At 50.2% G+C, this 18,332-nt stretch overlaps 2 protein-coding genes across 2 annotated transcripts; one reads left to right on the top strand and one right to left on the bottom strand.

Moving 5' to 3' along the window:
- The first annotated feature begins 31 nt into the window (after positions 1-31).
- On the top strand, positions 32-6,373 carry LOC135414355 (urotensin-2 receptor-like). The gene has a single exon (XM_064655053.1). The coding sequence runs from the start codon at positions 2,580-2,582 to the stop codon at positions 3,666-3,668; it is 1,089 nt and encodes a 362-aa protein (XP_064511123.1). The 5' UTR covers positions 32-2,579; the 3' UTR covers positions 3,669-6,373.
- LGALS1 (galectin 1) lies at positions 6,050-9,593 on the bottom strand. The gene is made up of 4 exons (XM_064655058.1): positions 9,463-9,593; positions 7,814-7,893; positions 6,645-6,816; positions 6,050-6,258 (listed from the first exon to the last, which is right to left on the bottom strand). The coding sequence occupies exons 1-4, from the start codon at positions 9,469-9,471 to the stop codon at positions 6,115-6,117; spliced, it is 405 nt and encodes a 134-aa protein (XP_064511128.1). The 5' UTR covers positions 9,472-9,593; the 3' UTR covers positions 6,050-6,114.
- Positions 9,594-18,332: the final 8,739 nt, after the last annotated feature.

The raw sequence follows: 18,332 nt of genomic DNA, 5'->3' as shown, positions 1-18,332 counted from the left end.
TGCAGACCGTCCTCTGATTGCTACAGAGGAGATTAAGAGATCATCTAAAAATAATGTGTGAATATACATTTGAGTGTGTGGATAATGTATGTGTGTGTGTGCGCACATAACAAAAAGTGATGGGAGGCAGAATACTGCCCTAGGGAAGATACTGTGAGGGATATTCATGCCACTGAAGTTCAGCTGTCCAGCTTGAGTCTCTAGTCAAACCAACGGAGAGAAGTTGGGTCCTGCGGAAAGCAACTTACAGCATTTATAGAGTTCAGAGTCTGACTCTACTAGAGCCTAGGGGTTGGTGTCTGAATATAGTAATGCATGGATTTCTGCTCCCTCGTTCTCTGTATGTCAAAGGCCTGGCACTTTCATTAGGACCTACACATTACATACATTTATCTTGTATATCACACATACATATTATTTTATGCAGTAGTATAACAGGGAAATTGTATTTTCACATTCTTCTAGTAACAGCCCAAAACACTACATCAACCCATGGGTCTTGTCTTAAAGCTTATCTCTTAAAGCTTCCCCTATGAGAGCTGTGTTTCACATAATGGAAGGATCAGCTGAGTTCTGCTGGTGACTGTAGTGTCTGATGTGTTTAGTTTTTCACAAGCAGTGTGAGGGAAGGTATCTTGTGTATTAAGGGGAGCTAACTAGAATTAATGAGACTACCAGTATTTTAATTAGCTCTTAAAGAAATAAATGAAAAAAATCCCATTTTAATTTAGTTTAACTTCCAAAACTAGCTGACCTGCTAACTGCTAAGGTATGAGGTCATTTCTTGGAAAAAAAAGCACAGTCAGTCAGAGCAAAGAGCCATAGCTATTCATTGTATTTCCTGGGGCATGCGGACTGTGATTATTCCCATCAGAGCCAAATGGGCAAAGTCATGGTCCCCTGCTGATTCTCTGGGGACCCCTCTCTGTGCTGAGACTACCACAATCTGCTGGGAGTATCAACTTCCTGGATGAGGAGCAGCATCACTCATGCTGCTGCCACGGCGCAATGGAAATATCCACCTAACAGTGTATGTTCACTGCAGTTTGCTGATCTCTCCCAGTTTGGAACATGACTTTCCTAAAAAACAAAGGCCATTGCACAGTGAGGGGAGTACCGATGGGATGCTTCCTTCTCCTGTTTGCTGCTGAGTTATTGCTGATGGAGATGAGCAGAGTCATTTGACTCAGCCACAACAAAGCTAATACACTAATGATGCGAAAGAGTGTGGCTAGAGTGGCCTGAAAACCCCTGTGAACTAACAGCAGAACATATTTAGTATGCTCTCTGCTTTACAAATTCTGTCCCACCGTGTCTTCCTTGAGATGAGTAGGCTCAGATGTGGGCAAGGAAAGAGCAGGGTAACATTGGCATCAGTGTCACAGGATGATGTCCTGCTAGAAGGTGATTGTGCCTACCTAATGGGCTTCTGCCCCCTGCTGTGAGGGGATTGGAGGGAAGGAGAGGAAAGCTTAGAGGAGGAGGAAGTCTTTGTGGAGAGGGAGGAAAGACTAGGTTTAAAATATCAAGCCCTTTGAGTCTTTAGGAGCTTCCTGCTGGATGGAGAGCAAGGGTGGAACAGGGCCCAGGACAGAAAATGTGAGATGTCCTACCATCTGATGGGCCTGCTTGCAAACTGGGGACTACATCGATTGTCTACAGCTCAAAGGGCCCTGATGTCCCTGAGAGGGAATGGGGGACAGACTCTCTCTGCCTGGTTTGGCTAAGGGCCAAGGAGAGCAGTGTGGCTGCTCCCTGCCTATTGCACTTCCAGGGCTGGCCCTTGTTTCCCTTCTAAAGCTACAACATCATGTGCTTTCTCCCTTTCCTTACCGTATTAGAGAGTCTTGTCTTTCAGTTGTCTCCTCTCTCAAATGAGGACAAGTATGCAAGGGGAAATGGGACAAAGAAAGGGAAATAATAACGAGGAGGAAGAGGGAGCAGGAGAAAAGTGCAGGAAGATATAGGGGAAGAAATCATGTCTGTCAGAAAGAGGAGGGAGCCAGCAGGGCTCCTCAGCTAGTGGCTAAAAGCACAGTATAAACTGGGACTGCATTCGCACTGGTGTGTGAAGCTGTGAGTCAGACACATTCCTGCATGCAGTGGTCAAGGCAGCTCTCAGGGGTTGGTTCAGGGGGCAGAGCTCACCTCTCCAGAGTCTGTCGAAGCTGAGAGGACACAGACTTGGGAGCAGAAATCCGCTTATTCACCAAGTCTGCTGGTTTCCCCGGGCCCAGCAACAAATGAGGAGCTGGTAAAGAGAAGAGACATTTCCTTCTGGCTGGCAGAAGTTATCTTGTACCTATTGGTCTTGAAGGGGAGGGCAGTGTCCCCTTCTTGGCCCTTTGATGGTTAAGGGAAACAACCGGACACAGCTTGTGATGGACAAGATCAGCAAAATGGACTGGGCAGCTGGAGGTGAGGAATAGACTTCTCTGGATAACCTGTCTATGTCTGATGAACTCTCGCCATTCTTCCCTTGACTGCTTTGCTGTTAAGGCTAGACGTGTCCCATACAGTGAGTGGAGAAGGAACAGGTCTCTGAGAGTTTGATTTGTTCTTGCTCACCCTACTCAAAGATGTCTTACAACCCTTCCTTCATCAGCGCAAGGCCTGGAGAGGATCCTAGTAGTTTCTTGGAGGAAAGCAGCGGTGGGGGTGATGACAGTAGTGTCCTGGGAGGGGACAGCCTGGTCACGGGGCCACTGGGTGCAGTGCTGCTGGTCATGTGCCTCACTGGGATGGTGGGGAACATCTACACAGTGGCAGTGGCCTCTGGCAGGGTGGTGGGCTACTCAGCAGGCTCCCTGGGGGTCTATGTGATCAACCTTGCCCTGGCTGACCTCCTGTACCTGTCCACCATCCCCTTCGTGGTTTGCACCTATTTTGCCCATGACTGGTTCTTTGGGGATGTGGGCTGCAGGCTTTTGCTCAGCCTGGACCTCCTCACCATGCATGCCAGCATCTTCCTTCTGACCGCTATGAGCCTGGAGAGGTACTGGGCGGTGGTGAGGCCGCTGCAGGCCAGGCGGGTCAGCAATGCTTACCGCAAACTGGCCAGTGCCATCCTCTGGCTCCTCTCACTCCTGCTTACAGCCCCCATGATGGTAATGACCCAGCTGCGGGAGGGGGACAGGCCCCACAAGCGCATCTGCATCCCCACCTGGACACCAGCAGCTTTCCGGCTCTACCTGACAGTGCTGTTTACCACCAGCATCCTGGCACCCGGTGTGGTGCTGGGCATCGTCTACACCCGCCTGGGCTGGGCATACCGGGCCTCAGCCTGGGGTCTGGGGCTGCCAATGGCCAGCCGGGCCCCCTCCCGGCGGCTCTTCTCCAGGATCTCTGCCATCGTGGTGGCCTACTGGGCCTGCTTCCTCCCCTTCTGGGCCTGGCAGCTGGCTGGGCTGTACCAGAAGGATGGGCTGGGCATCGGCCCCACTGCCCAGGCCTACCTCAACTTCGGTGTCACCTGCCTGGCATATGGCAACAGCTGTGTCAACCCCTTCCTCTACACCCTGCTTGCCAGCAGCTACCACCGGCGCCCCGGCCACAGTGGGATGGGCATGGCACAGCCTGCAGCACCCTCCCGGCAGGCTGCAGGAAGCCACAGCCTCCCCCTGACTTTCAAGGAGTTGTCAGGGTCTCTGAGGGAAAGCGAGGGGTGAGCAGTGACCCAGGTTGGGCACATCTCCTGGCCTTTGTCTGGGGTCAGGTCAAGAAATAAAAGTGCATCACCTTCCATGGTAGGATGCAGTGTCTTCTATCGTTGTTGCAGTGCCTTCCTCTTTACATGGATGCTTATCCTGCTCATCTGTGGGGAGGGGGAGAATGCTTGTCTTGGGGTTCCTGACTCCATCCTCAAGTCCGTCATGCGAGCCTCCACCTTGCGCAAGGCTGGGGAGTGGGTGGAAGGGAGCAGTCAGCTTTGATACATCTAAATTATACAGCTGGGGAACCCTCGCCACCCCTCACCTCCTCGCTAGCAACGGGCCAAGCCATAACAAAGTCAGGACAACAGTGAGTCATAGATTTCACAGGAGCAGTGAGTCACTTCAAGAAGCAGCCACGCTGGCAGGAGACCTGACTAAGGTTCGTACTCCTGTGGTAAAGCTACCACTCAGTTTTCTTCATCCACCCTTCGTGAAAAAATCTTTGAAGAGTTTTTCTAAAGAAAGACTGCCAAGTGCAGTTAAGAGGCATTGTGAGATCTCCACGAAGTACAGCTCAGGGAGGTCAGCACATTTGCTTAGCTTTCAAGATCAGCCCAGCAGAGAAAGCTGCAAGGAGAGAGCTCCACTCTGTATCCATTGTCACAGCTCTTGGTGACCTCACCAGCACCATAGCCCTGCTGTGGTCTACTAAATGTACCCCAGTCTGCCAGACTGCATCAAGACCACTGTGTAAACTCGGCCAGGTCTCTTGCCTTGAGGTCATCTAGCCTAGCATGGCTCAATTCCATACAACTAAACTCTTCTCTTCTCCACAAAGGATGGCCTCATCCCTATCACCCCATGGGAAGAGTCCCCAAGCTATACTGTCCCCCAGCTATGCCTATGCACAGGGTGACAAATGTCAAATGTCACATGTACTGTTATAGATGAAGCCCTAAAGAGTGTGATGTGATCATCCAGAGTAGACTGGCTTTGGGCAACACAGGGCTTCAGTGAGATCCAGCTGCAGAGCCTCAAGTTGCTTGTACACCCCAAGTGTTCCTGCCTCTCAGCTCAGCTCTCATCTTCAGCTCTCATCTCTCTTCCTCCTCAGCCCCACAATTCCTAGCAACTTAGCCTCCCTCTGCTTGAGTACCTAGGACACAGCACCTGGCAGAGCCTCATAAATTATGAAGAACAGGAGGTGCTGCTGCTGCTGTTCTCCAGCTGCTCTGCAACTCTTTAATGGGATTTGTAGAGCCAGGCCTGCAGGGAATCCTGTAGGACATCAAATTGTTAGTGCTTTGTGTTGCTCATGGCCAAGCCTGAATGTGAGGACACAAAAATTGGGCCTTTTTATCCCAGACTTACCTGGTAGCAGGTAACACCTGGTAACAGCTGTGCACTGTGGAAACAGCAGATCCCACCTTTCCTATGCCCAGCAGGCACAGCATGCCCAACAGCAGTAATCATTGCTGCCAAGGTAGCATCAGACTGGGAGAGCCCCCAAGGCAGCTATGCAGTAACATCAAACATGCCTCATCATCTCAGACTCCTCAGAGTCTAGCCTCCGTTTAGACTGAGAAGTGCTCAGGCTCATTTGGGCTAATGTGAGGGAAGGGGTAACAAAAGCATAGGGCACACATCCTTAGCATCCCACGCCCCAGCTGGGCATTGCTACCTCTCCCAGCTCTGGATGGACCAGGCAAAGCACTCAGGGCAGAATAAAACCAGACTCCTCCAGGGTACTGCCCTCAAGTGCCACAACACAACACTATTTGTGCTTCTGCAGCTATTGGAAGAAAGGATTTGGATGAGAAGCCCTCTACATACCCTGCCACACTCAGCAAGGCAGCCTTTTCTACTGCTGTCTCCACGCAGTAGCAAGAGGTCCCAAGATGACATAGGAGAGCTCTGTCATGAGTAGGACCAGCCTCTTCAGAGGGGTACAGCCAAAGCTAGTGCAACTGAAGACTTTCCTCTCACTCCATGCCTGGCCAGGTTTACCTAGCACAGCAACTGAATGCTGTCTGAAGCCAGCCAGGGATGCTTAATTTAGGGAGAGATAGATTTAATCAACCAGTTTTACTCGGGCAGGGTAAGGTGTCAGTCCAGACCTCAAGAGTGGGTGACTTTGTTTAAAAGACCCTTTCACTCTCCCTCCCAGTCACAACTAGCCCCAGCGTTTCATCCTGAGGATCTCCTTGGACTTTTTAACTTCCATCTTCCATCTTTAATCCTCACCCTCTTCTCCATCCATGGCCAAGGATGACACAATTGTACATGGATGACACCACTTATAGTACCTAAAGTTGGCTACCTTCATCCACCCACTCCTCCAGCAAGGTGCCCAACCCATGATGACTTGCAGGAACAAATTAGATTTTGAGACTGGCTAGACCAAAACTCCTGTTTATTAATCGTTTTTTCTGCATCTTTGACATGGAGGCATCAGAGGAAGTTATTCCCAGCTGAGGGATTGGAGCGTGAAGTCCCCTTGTGTATCAAAGTAGTCAAAGACAGCGAGACCAAGCCGGTTAGGGAATGTGAACTGGTGGCCTGGCAGGTGGACTGTCACATCGTTTTGGTTGACACCAAAAGTGATCTACAAGACAAACAGAAAAGTCAAAAGTTTCTGCCAAGACACCCTCAAGCCTTTTCCCTGTACCACCCTCCACTCTGCAGGGTGAACATGCTCAGCAGCATAACCTGTTCTTCAACAGTAGAAGTGTTGTTCTGGTCTCCCAAGAGATGCCTATTCCCTGCTCCATTCAATAGTAATATCCCTTTTAGCCAGATGGAGCTTGCACATTTGATCCCCACCCTCCATCACGCTCAGAGCTCTAAGTGGTGGCACTGGCCAAGCAGGAGAAGCCAGCCCTGAGACAGCCCCTGCAGTTGAGTGTCCTGTGTCAAACACCCTCCTTTCACCAGAGCATGTACAGAGAGTATATATGTGTGTACATATATATATATATATGCATGCCTCACCTCTGCTGTGCCCCCTTTCTGGAAAGGGAAGACAGTCTCCCTGTGCTCTGCACCCCACTCTTCCACCTTCTTGGAGTTGCACACAATGGTGTTCACATCACCATGAGCATCAAAACGGGGGTTGAAGTGAAGTCCGAGGTGAGTAGAATCCTTCCCCAGATTCATCACAAAGCTGCAGAGAAAAAAACCCAGACATCGACACTGCTTAAAAAAAAAGGTAATGAGAAACATGCTACCATAGTATTGAACGTTCAGCACACAGAGCTCTGAGTGGAGAGTTATCCTGCACCCAAAGCAGTTCTCAAGGTGTCAGTTGCTTTCCACAGATTTCCTTTCAGCCCCAAACAGTTAGCTGGTGCCTGACAGCCACTGTCTTCTCCCCGTCCTGCAGGCAGCTGAAATAATTACTACATGGTCAGCTATCCCGAAGTATCCACAGCAGCAGTGAGAAGAAACTTCCTAGCCTAGCATCCACCTTGCCTCTAGGCCTCTTACCCAGATGAGAGGAGGCATATTATTTGGCAAGAGAAAGCCTGGGAGGCTTCACTCTGACAGTATCAAACTTCAAAGGCACTGGGAAATGCTGGGACCTGTTTTCTGGAACACTGCTAGTGCTGGTTCAGTGGCTACTTCCTGCCAAGGGGCTCCATCAGCCACAGACCTGCACAAGGGCTTGGGATTGCTGCAGAGGCTTTGGTGGGGGCCCCAGGCACCCCAATTCCTGCACATTTAGGAGTATATTTCCACTTAAGCCAACCTGTCTGCTCGCCACCTTTCCTCCTTCCTTCCCCACCAGCACATGAGATGCAACTCCACCATTATGGTGCCCCTGCTCCTGGGCCATCTTCGTGCAGGGCAAAGGATGTGGCTGAGTGGATGATCTCAACCCAAATCTCAGTATAGGCACAGCTTCTGTTTCCTTTACCCTGCACTAGAGAGGATGTGGTCACTGCCAGTGCGTGCAGCTGGAGCTTCACATCTGCTTTGGCTTAGCCCCTTGGCAGTACTGTGTCTGCAATGTGCATTAGGTGATGACTCACGGGGAAGCACTGATGGTGTTAACCCCTTCTCCTTTCCTACCCAAGGGACAGACTCCTTTTGTTCCCCACCAGCAGAAGACTACTCAGTGTGGTGCCCTGGCCATCCCTGGGCAGCACAGCACAGCTTACCTCTTGGCATTTGGTGCGATTTTCCCTTTGACAGTGAGGCGCTGGCCAGGCTTGAGACCCAAGTTGGTGCACACTGGTCCCTGGGGAACATTGAGGCAGAGACATTAGCTGAGTACCTGCTGGCTCACTTGTTCTGACTTGGCAGCTCTCCCTGCTGCCTTGCAAGAGGATGCATTGCTTTGGGCCCATGGAGAGACAGGGAAACTCCCTTCCTCCTGGGGCACTGCATCAGGGACATCCCAGAGAAGTTACCTCAATCACATGGGACATGTGCCCAATTTCCCAACCTTTCTCCTGCTGTTCTCATCAGCATATCTGTATTTCGCAGACATGAAGTGTAAGTACCTGCACTCTCCCATCACACCCACCCCATTCCAAACACACCTGTGTGCCTTGTGGGTCTCGCATCATCCTGTACAAGTCTGGCTGGCATGGATGGCAGGGATGGAGCCTCCAGTCCCTTCCCCTAGCATGTTTTTGAACTTCAAGCCTTGCCCAGGTCAAAGGGCTCAGATACCTTGTTTCCCAGCTCCCAAGGGCTTGGAGATTTGGGTTTTTTTTTGTAGCTCAGCATTTGCAAGAATATTCTCTTGCTCCACATACTCATCTTTCCCCATCTTCTTTCTAGGACTAAAATTTCCTGGCAAACCTATTTGTATTCATTTGCTATCGCAGCAAAGGCAAGACCCCAAGAAAACTGAAAATCTTTTCCCATTCCACTTTAATAAATAAGTTTGCACTTGGGACAATACCTGCTTAATCACCTTCAGCCTCAGGAAAGATAAATTAATCAAAGAAGTGTAATCACTCTTTTTCTCCAGCAGTCACAGAATGTTTGGGGTTGGAAGGGATCTTGGAGATCAAGTCCAACCCTCCTGCTAAAGCAGGTTCACCTAGAGCAGGTTGTACAGGGTTATGTCAAGGTGGGTTTTGAATATCTCCAGAGAAGGAGACTTCACAACCTCTCTGGGCACCCTGTCCCAGTGCTCTGTCACCCTCACAGTGATGAAGTTTTTTCTCATATTCAGATATAACTGATATTTAATTTTGTGCCTGTTGCCCCATCCCCTGTTGCACCTTCCCCTGTCGCTGGGCACCTCTGAAAAGAGCCTGACCCCATTCTCTTCAAATATCTTAAGATATTTGAATGCAGTCCTTGACATTCACAGAAGAACACTTCTGTAAAGCACATTCCTTCCAAGAAAGAGAGAAATAACCATACGGTGACTAATGAAAACTTCAGACAGGAAGCAAGCAGCAAGGCTGCCCAGAGAAGATGCTCAGACAGCAATAAAGATTACTGCAGCTGCTTTCCCAGAGCCGAGCTGCTGCAAAACAGGTTACCCCAGCTTAGGGCCCAACCCAACAAGGACCCCCCCCCAAGTACTTCCCCAAAGAGATCCTGCAGGGGCAAAGAACCACTCCTCTCAGAACACAAAATAGCAGCCGCCCCTCTATAGGGCATGCAGCAGGGATCTTCTACCCCCAGCAGCAGGCACCCAGCTCTATCAGACCCTCTGACACAGGGGCTGATGTGCAGGTGGAGTAGGATAGCACAAGCACCCTCACACCAAGCCAACACATTCTCCACAGCCCCACTAATGAAGCACCACCTCCAGCAAAGCTGCCCCATCCCTTTCTCTACTCACGCAAGACATGGTGCTGCTCTGCAGGATAACGCTCCTTTCCACGGATGTGCAACAGTCCCAGGCAAGTAGCTCTCAGAGCCCCACCCTTGCCTTTAAATAGATGGAGAACTGAGTTGCCCCAGCCCTTCTCCACCTCAGGCACCAATGGGAAGCGTGGCAGGGCTTGCTTTTAGGGGGGAGGGAGGGTCTACCAGGCAGAGCTGCCTCCTCCCACCCTCGCTCAACCGCCTCTCCAAAATGCTTAACGCAATTCTTCCAAGCGGGCTGCGGGCCACTCCAGGAGGAGATCCAGCTGTGTGTGGCCATGAATCCAATGGAAAATAGTTTTATAATGAATGTTTTACTATCCAAGGCTTTTATCCCACATGGAAAAGGGTCAGATGAATTGAGACTTGGCAGGAAGGGTCTGGGGGGAGGGCTGGGCTCTTCAGCTCAGGCTGTCTGGAACAGAAGAAATGTCACTGAGCACACACAGTGCCTCAGAAACTCTTTGTGGTCCAGGTGAAACCCCAAGAGCAGAGAACTGACTCTGGATCCAGGGTCACCCCGCTGCAGTATCAAGCCTTTCTGTCCCCAGAGGCCGTCCAGCTGCTGATTCAGCCCTTACCACCAGCATTTGTAGGTACAGGAACCAAAAGGAGGGAAAACAGTCCTTTTTCTACAGAATCCATAGACACCCTCAAAACTATGCAGTTCATCTTGGTTGTAGGGCACAGCAAACCAGGAGGAAGCTACCTTGGAAGGTTGGGGAGGAATTATCCAAGAAAACTTGCTGCCTGGCTCTTGCACCTACCCTGAATGCAGCTGGGGGGCTGAGGAAGAAGGGGATGAGGGCAAAATGCTTCTGTCACAATAAGCCATAGGATCTATATGTCTTTTATCTGCCTCCATGTTCTCTTTGTGGCAAGTATGATTCATTCTGGCTGAAAGGATTCCTTTGGAAAAAGTTACCCAATTACTACATGGCTCAACTGTAATTACACTGAAAGAGGAGGGAAAAATTCAGGCAGTGTGCCAAGCCTGTGGCTTAGAGCTCTCCTTGTCTTGCATATTTTTCTCTAAATCACAAGACACTCTGTGACTTCCTTAAGAGGCCCAGAACTGAAACTCAGTGAAACACTTTCTTCTTCCTTTTCCATGAGGCCCATCAGTTCCCCCTCTGCTGAAGATGTGATAGCCCCCAGCCCTCTTACCTGCCTAAGTATGACCTCAGAGGCTGGCACTCCTGGTTATTTCCAGTTGGTGCCATCAGAGGTAGCAGGGAGACCTTCCTGCCTGCTGGAACTGGGGAGGGCAGGTGCAGGATTCAGACTTTGGCCAGGTTGCTGATCACCCCATGACACAAAGGGGCTGGAATAAAGGCCAAAGTGGTCTTCTCTGCTCTAACATGCCTGGTCCCTCTTTCTCCCTCTGGTAACCTGCCTCAGGGTTCAGCCTTTGAGCCTGATAGAGGGGTCATGTGGTGCAGGAGAAGAAGTTCTCCGTGCTAGCAGGAGAAAAAGTGAATGGAGTCAGCTTCCCTCTGCTTAGGATGTGTGTGTAATTAAATCAGTTCCTTTCAAATCCAAGATTTTTTGAGACCAAACCCCAGACATCTCCTCAAGTACATGAGCTGCGGCTGAAGTCATAGTCTAGGGGCTGGACTAGAAGGGACTGTTCCCTTGCAAAAAATGTTGGACAGGGAAGGGAAGTATGTAAATATTTGCTCATGTAGAGATGGAGACTGAGAGGGTCATTTAAAAGGTATGGGGTAGGTTCTGTGTTTTCTGCAGAATCTTAGCAGCCACCAGGTGCTTGAGTCATGCCTGTCCAGGGACCTTCCTCCAAATGCTGCTGGGAAGATTAGAGACCATCAAAAGAACAACAGATGGTAACAAAAGAGAGAATGCCATTCCAGACAAGGGCTTGAAGGGCTATTCACATCAAGAAAATTCAGCCTTCAGTCTTAAGTCTGCCTCGGGCAGCCTGTGTTTGTCTGATAGAAGTCCAGGTGTCTCTGACGGATTTCAAGGAACCTTGAATTAAACGGCATTAAGCACAACAGGATAATACCACAGGCAAGGGGGCCATGGGATGTCCCATTGCCTGTAGGCCACAGGCCCCCTCCATCAGGACAATGCCATGTCTACCTTCTTACCTCTGGGTTGGAGACACCATGATGAGGTGACAAAATCAAAATCTCTAACATCAGTGTCCTCACAAGGTATGGCTGAATTCAGGGGACAGAAAGTCCCAGCTCACCCTTGTGGCACACCAGGCAGAGATGATGTCCCCAGGTGTACTGGCAGCTGCTCCACCACACTGAAGACACAGAGGTGCTTGTCTGTTATTTTCAGGAGCAATGTGGTATAAGAAGAGTCACTGTGGGTTAAGAAGGGCAAGCCAGGCTGGCTAGAGCTGGCAATCCTCACCTCCTGCTACTTTGTTCCTTATCAGTGTGCAGCAGATCAGCCAGCTGGGGGATGTGCCAGAAGGTTAGCAGCCCATTCAGTCTGCAAAGGGTTGAGATGAGCAAATGAGGACAGATCACAGGGGATCTTGCTGTCATGGCCTTATCCTGCTATCTGGGAACTCAACAGTGGGACAGGGCTCTTCTCCTCACCCTTCCTCCCAGGAGAGCTCTCCTGCATCACATTGCAAATCCTAACTTTGTATTAGAGGGAGAGTCAGGAATCTGCATTGTAACTTCAGAATCAAAGATCTTCTTTGCTGAGTCCAAAGGAGTGACTGGATGTGATGTTGTTGCTGCAAACTGTGCCCTTGTCCATGCCAAACTCTTGGCCGGGGGAGCCATAAGTGTGGAGAGAGGAGTAATGACTCTGAGGTAGTGTTTCAGCAGTACCTCACCTCTGGTCATGAGGGTGAGGCAGGTGGTGTTTGCAGCTGCATCTGGTTTCTCCAAACGGGTGTTGTGCCCTGGACAGGACTGGATCAGGAAAAGGGGGGTGTAGGAGAGCCAGCTGCCATGACAGGGACAGCCCAAATTCACAGCCAGCACACGTGTGCAAGGCCAGAAATCACCCTACCAAGCATGTGCTACGCTAGAGGTAGGCATCCCACTCAGGTCCTGACCCTGTGTGCCTCCAGTGTGGCCTGTGCTTCAGAGACAGCCTGGCTCCTGGGAGCAACTTGCTGCCCTCTCCCTAGCCTTTCCTTGCACAATATCCTATCTGCTCACTTGTCCTTGGAAAGTGCAAATTGCCCTTGTACAGTGAGCAATTGCAGACGGTCCTCAAAGAACTTCTGATGACTTTGGGGCCTGAACTCATCCCCCGGTGGTGGCTGTGACCCATCATTCCCATAGAAGGGACCAACCATCCCTATCTGTAGCTAGGGATGCTCATGATGTTCATTGTAGCTCTTCTCCCAGGGCCTCAGCCTTCTTCCTATACTCTCCCTGATACCCAAAGAGCCCTTGCTGATCTCTCCATGCTGAGATGGCATGTTTTCTCAAGCTCACAACTTTCCTCATGGACATCCTCACACCTCCCAACCTCCAAGCTGTAATGTAGCTTAGGCTGAAGGGAGAAATATGATTGCCAAAAGTGAGTTTCATCATTGTGAGTAGCTTTGATTTCGGGCATGCCTTCTGGTCTAGCTGATAGGCATTGGTATGCCTCAGCATACCCAGACTGGTCCTGCGTGCTGAGGGCTGGAGTCCGGCTACTGCAAGTTCTGAGGTTGAGTTGAAACACTGGGCTGAGCAGTTGAGTGGCTCTAACCAAAGTGGTTTGGCAGCTGCCAAAGAAGTAGCCCAGTCAGGCAAGTGTCTGAAGCAAAAGAGGGAAGATCTGCCCCCAAGTCTGCTTGTGAGGGATGCAGTGATAGATAGGGCATCCCAAGTGATGACCTTGGAGGAATGGGAAAGGGCCTGGCTGAAAAGCCTGTGGACTACGTGACCGAAATCCACTTGTATAGAGTGCTCTTCAGCTGGCAAAAGCCTGTTTTGGCTGCAATTACTTTTTCAGTGATTTTCAACATCTTTCCACTGAGAGAGAACCTTTGTACCTGTTCAGTCACTTAGTTTTATGTGGCCTGTGGTATTTTAAACTCAGGATTAGGTGTTCTAAATACAGATTTATTATCTTGTGGACATGGAGCCTCACATCAGGAACGAGCAGGATCTCCCAAGCTTTGACTGCTGAAACATTTCCAACCACATCCAATTTCCTGGATTAGGAGCCGTCTGTGAGGCTCCAACTTCTGCTGACTCCAGAATCTCTGCTTTCATTAAATCAGTATGGAAATATGTTCCCAAGTGGTGAAGATAATCCTGTAAATGTTATCAAAGGTTACCTGAACAAAGTGATTTATCTGGGTGAGCCTGAAGTTACAGCTTGGGGAAGCAGGAATGACTCCTCACCCTAATGACGCTGGGATGTGTGCATCCTAGGAGTTCCCCAAATCCATGCACTCCAACTCCTCCCCCACACCCATGGCTGCTCGCATTGGGCTTCATCTCATCTCTGTGGTGTAAACCCTCCCTGGACACAGCCAGCGGGGCTTTGCAGGACTTGGGGAATGGAGTGCTTCTTATCTGCTGATTGGGTGGTGTCCCTGTGGCTGTGCAATGGACCCAGCACTCTGGCCAGGAAGGCAGGGAGGGAGCTGGGTGCTGGGCAGCGTGGGCAACATGGATCAACCTGTGTCAGCCCATGGAGATGGTTGGCCCAAACTGCTCAAGTGCCCTTCTGGCATGTGAGAACAGTGAGAAGCCACCTACTGTCATGTGTTAGCTCCTCTCTCTGCTGGGGTGACAGGAAGGAAGACTCCTTGCCTGATAGCGCTAGAAATACTGACAACACAGCACAAAAGCCTTCGGTTAACTTGGACGTGAAGGATCCTGACTGTGAGGCTGGAGCAGGGCGGTTAGCAGATCTCTAATCCCAGCCAGGCTGTGACTGGTTGGGAAGGCTTGAGGCCATCTGTTTTTCAGTTTAAGGGGACTTGGCCCAGGGCTGCACAGCAAAGGCAAGTCAAAGAGAGGCGTCCTGATGCTTTAGGAAGCACGTTCTTGGTTTTGACACAGAGAGGTCGCTCTCAGTGACCAGACCAGGGACTTGCTGCACGTAGAGTATTTCCAAGAGCTGCAAATGCAGATTAAGCAAAGCCCTGCAGCACGGCAGGCAGTCACTGCTGAGCCAGAGGGGAACAGCAAACTGGGGAGAACTGGAAGGTGAATGGAGCAAATCTTAAGTTCTTCTGTAGGCAAAGTACAATTATGGATGCCATACAACTATTCCACTCACTTTGAAGCTGATAATATTTTTCTTATTTTAAAAAAAATGGAAAATCAACTTCTGACTGGTGGCATGAATTTCTAATTTTCTTTAAATAAATCAAGTGGAAGAAAGAGAAAGAATGGAAAAGGTAGAAGTGCAAATGAGTTGGAGGGCAGCATGTGTTGTGCAGGCTGTGCAGGCACTGTAGTGAAGGCTTCAAACTAACCTGTAAGAAATTACATGTTTCGAAAGCAGAGCTGCAAGCTCAGCAAATGCTGACTATAGAGGGGAAAACATTGCCACCGCTTGTCTGGACATTGGCTAATGACTTCCAGAGGGCCTGCAACATAAGCCCAGCACCACCGCTGCAGGATAGAAAGGTAATATTGTGCTAAAATCTGACGCTAAGGATGATTCCTGTGCTACTCATTAGTGCTGGAAGTTCAAGAGCAAGCAAATGCAGCTCCATGCGTGAGGGTCAGATATTTCGTCACAGGTGTGCTGGAGCAGGAGAGCTGCAGGCTGTTGACTGACTGTGGCCACCGGCTCTGCACTGCTGTAATACCCAAATTGGTGTCCTTGCAGTGCCATTTATTGAGTCTATTTCAGGCCTAGAAACAACCTGCTGAGGCATATTCCCTGTCTTGGGTTTTTGTCTGTTAAAGAGACTTTTGAGATGTACTGGGCAGAAGTTTATTTGTTGTACTTAATATGCAAACTGTAAGTGGATGCTGTGTTTGAACATGTTACAGCAACCCAGATGCTGGTTTCAGCTCTTCCAACAAACAGTGCTCAGAAGTATGTTCATGAAACACAGGCACGTTCTCCTGCACACCCTTGAGACCGAAACTCAGCTGCATGACATTTTTCAGCAAGTAATGTGTGTAAAAACCAGTGTGGAATGATAATCTCGAAGAAAGGGGTTGCCATGAACAGGCTTTTCTGGCAGGAATGACAAGAAGCCTGAAAATACACGTGTGGGTTTGCGGGGGTTTTTGTTGGTTTTTTGTTTTGTTTGGTTTTGGTTTTTTTGTGCATGGGAAGTGGTACCCTAGGGTGTGGGCTGTAATATTAGTCTCCACACGTGGCAGAAACAGCACCAGAGATGCTCAGGAGGTGAGACTGGCAGGGAGCTTGGAGCATGTTGGGCTTTTCTTGCTGAGCCGTACCCCGCGTGGGCCATTGCATCTGCTTTGGCAAATACATTCGTCTGCAGCCAGCCCACGAGCCAGCATTAGGGGCATATCTCGTGCTTGGAGAGCATCCAAAGCACATGGGACTGCATGGCACCAGAACAGCTGAGTGGAAGGCAAGGCAGGCAAAAGACCAACTTGGCCTTTCCAAGGGGGAATGGGGCCCTGCCAGGCAGGAAGGGCTGGAGAAAAGAGAAGTGCCTTGGGCAGACATGCAGCTGCCCTCCATGGGGTTCTTATGGGTAGCACAGCTCATCATTCCCTGACAGGGATGCATCCTCCTGACAGGGACAGCGCCCCAGAGTCAGTGCAGCCTGGGACTCTCCTCTACTGCTTGACTGGGAACCCCCAGTCCCCCAGAACTCCCCTGGGGGTTTCAGTAACATGTGTCATTGCTCACTTGTGCTCCAGACAGTTAGGTGGTAATGATCTCTGTTAGGCAGCTGTTGCCTGCCATCCTACAGCCAGCTGGAGCAATTACCCTAGTAAGCTCTCTGTTATCTGCCAGGATCGGCTGATGAAATGGGAGGGTGTTTTGGCAGGGCTTGGCACCCTCCTTTGCCTGAGGCTCATGCTATTTGGGGATAGAGCAGGGCGCTACTCTGATGCTATCACAGTTTGGAGGCTGTGGAAAGCACTGGGATGTGTCATCCCCAGTAATGCTGTTTGTTCCCACCCCCTTGTAAGGGGGCCCAGGCACCCTCTGGAGCTGGTGGACACACACACATCACTGCTGTGGTGAGGCTGTGTCACTCTTTTGGGAGTTTTTGCAAGTGGATCTCTCCAAGGAAGCCCTTTGCAGAGCCATCTCTACCCCTGTCAGCAAGCACGTCCACCCATCACCCACACCCCAGGGCCTGCTCTTCCTCACCTCTAGATCCTCCAGCTTCCTCTGCTTCTTAGGCAGAAAGCAGGTGCTGAAGCACCCCACTGACACCAAAACTGGGCTTTGCCAGCCTGCAGCACTTGGGAAGAGTCAGCCTTTGGTGCTTAGTCCAGTCCACGTGTCGACTGTTCACACCTCATGCAAAAGGTAGGATCCACACTTGGGATCTCCTTGGTTCCCTCCTACAGATCCAGAGCTGGGGCAGGTTCACAACAGCAGCTGGTGGGGTGGTAATGTAGGTCATTTGTCAGGAACACAAGCTCACACTCCCCCAGCACTGGCAGCACAGACACTCCCTCTCTTCTGTCATCTACTCCTGGGCAGAAATCACTCAGGCTCCTCACCCTTTCCCAAACAGAGGTCCGTGTCATTTTTCTGGAAGAAAGCCAAGGACCAGCTCATGTCCCAGTAGAACTGTGTGACTTGAGAGAAGGGAAGGAAACATGTTGATGCATTTAACACCAAAATAAACAACATGGCATTGTTCTACAGGATTGTAGTCTTGCTCTTGTTATGATGGACATTGAGGCTGAACACTGACAAACTCCTGACATCTGCTGGAGAAAGGGTTGATCTTGACATGCCAACTGACTGCCTGGCTATGTGCATGGGTGGGAAGCCTGTTCTGTGGGACACCTTTGAGGATTTTATGAAGCATATTTAGCCTATGGGCTACTGGTTGAGAGATGTTTTGGAAGGGAGTAGGATCAGTTTCTTCTTTTCCTCTTCACAGCTGGAAACTGGGGGAAGAGGGATGGACATTCACTTGCAGCATCTGTGTGCCAATGATTCAGTGGCAAGAGCTGCTCACATGAGAATGAAGCCTGCTCTTCTCACCCAGCATAGAAGCTAAGGGACAGTCAAGTATTTTTGGAGGTACCCTCTATATCCCTTAGGCAGTTAATCTGTGGGGCATGTCCATGTTGTCTGTTCAGCCCACAGCAGCTTCACCAGATACACTGTGAGGCCAAGGGCCATTGCACTGTTTGAAAGTTTCCTTGTGCAGGATAGGTTATCTTCAAAAATCATGGACATCTAAGAGGTACTGGCCTCAAGGCCCTCAGGCATTTGTTCCAGAAGCAGGTAACAGCTGGGATTCATCATTTGCATTCCCATCAAAGCAAACAGGGAAAACCAGGGAGGTTCTCCTGGTCTCTACACTGACTATATTTAGTCAGGCAGGTTCAAGTTGTAGTATAATGCACCTCCTCCCATTCAAAGGGAAGATGGGGAGATGAGAGTAGTCCCCAGGTCAAGTCCATGATAAGAATGTAACCTTAAAGGGAAAGCTGCGTCTCTACAGGGTCTGCTGTTGTGTAAACTTGCCTTGAAAGGGACAGGACCTTTGCAGGACCCAGCCATAAGCCAAGCTCTGGGTGAGGCGTCCCCCATAGCAGGCAGGGTGAGCATCCTGGACTTGTTTCACTGGCTCTGCTACCTGAGAGCTCCTGGCAGGAGCAATCCAAGGGCCATGGTGGGGTGCAGATGTTGGGTTGGAGTGGCATGAGCTTGGTGCTAGGCAGCCACGAGAGAGGCCACTTCTTTAGAGTTTTGGCACCCCACGAAGTG

This window comes from Pseudopipra pipra, chromosome 5, assembly GCF_036250125.1.
Source record: "Pseudopipra pipra isolate bDixPip1 chromosome 5, bDixPip1.hap1, whole genome shotgun sequence".
Lineage (NCBI taxonomy): Eukaryota > Metazoa > Chordata > Aves > Passeriformes > Pipridae > Pseudopipra > Pseudopipra pipra.
Note: the sequence above shows the minus strand (reverse complement) of the source record. Positions and strands in the feature narration are given on the sequence as shown.

What these genes read in the sequence shown, in the direction of transcription:
- LOC135414355 (XM_064655053.1), top strand. Translation starts at nt 2,580, where the DNA reads ATGTCTTACAACCCTTCCTTCATCAGCGCAAGGCCTGGAGAGGATCCT.
- LGALS1 (XM_064655058.1), bottom strand. An exon ending in ATCGCACCAAATGCCAAGAG is followed by an intron (nt 6,817 to 7,813) that starts GTAAGCTGTGCT and finishes TTTTCTCTGCAG; the next exon opens with CTTTGTGATGAATCTGGGGA. An exon ending in AGAAAGGGGGCACAGCAGAG is followed by an intron (nt 6,259 to 6,644) that starts GTGAGGCATGCA and finishes TTTGTCTTGTAG; the next exon opens with ATCACTTTTGGTGTCAACCA.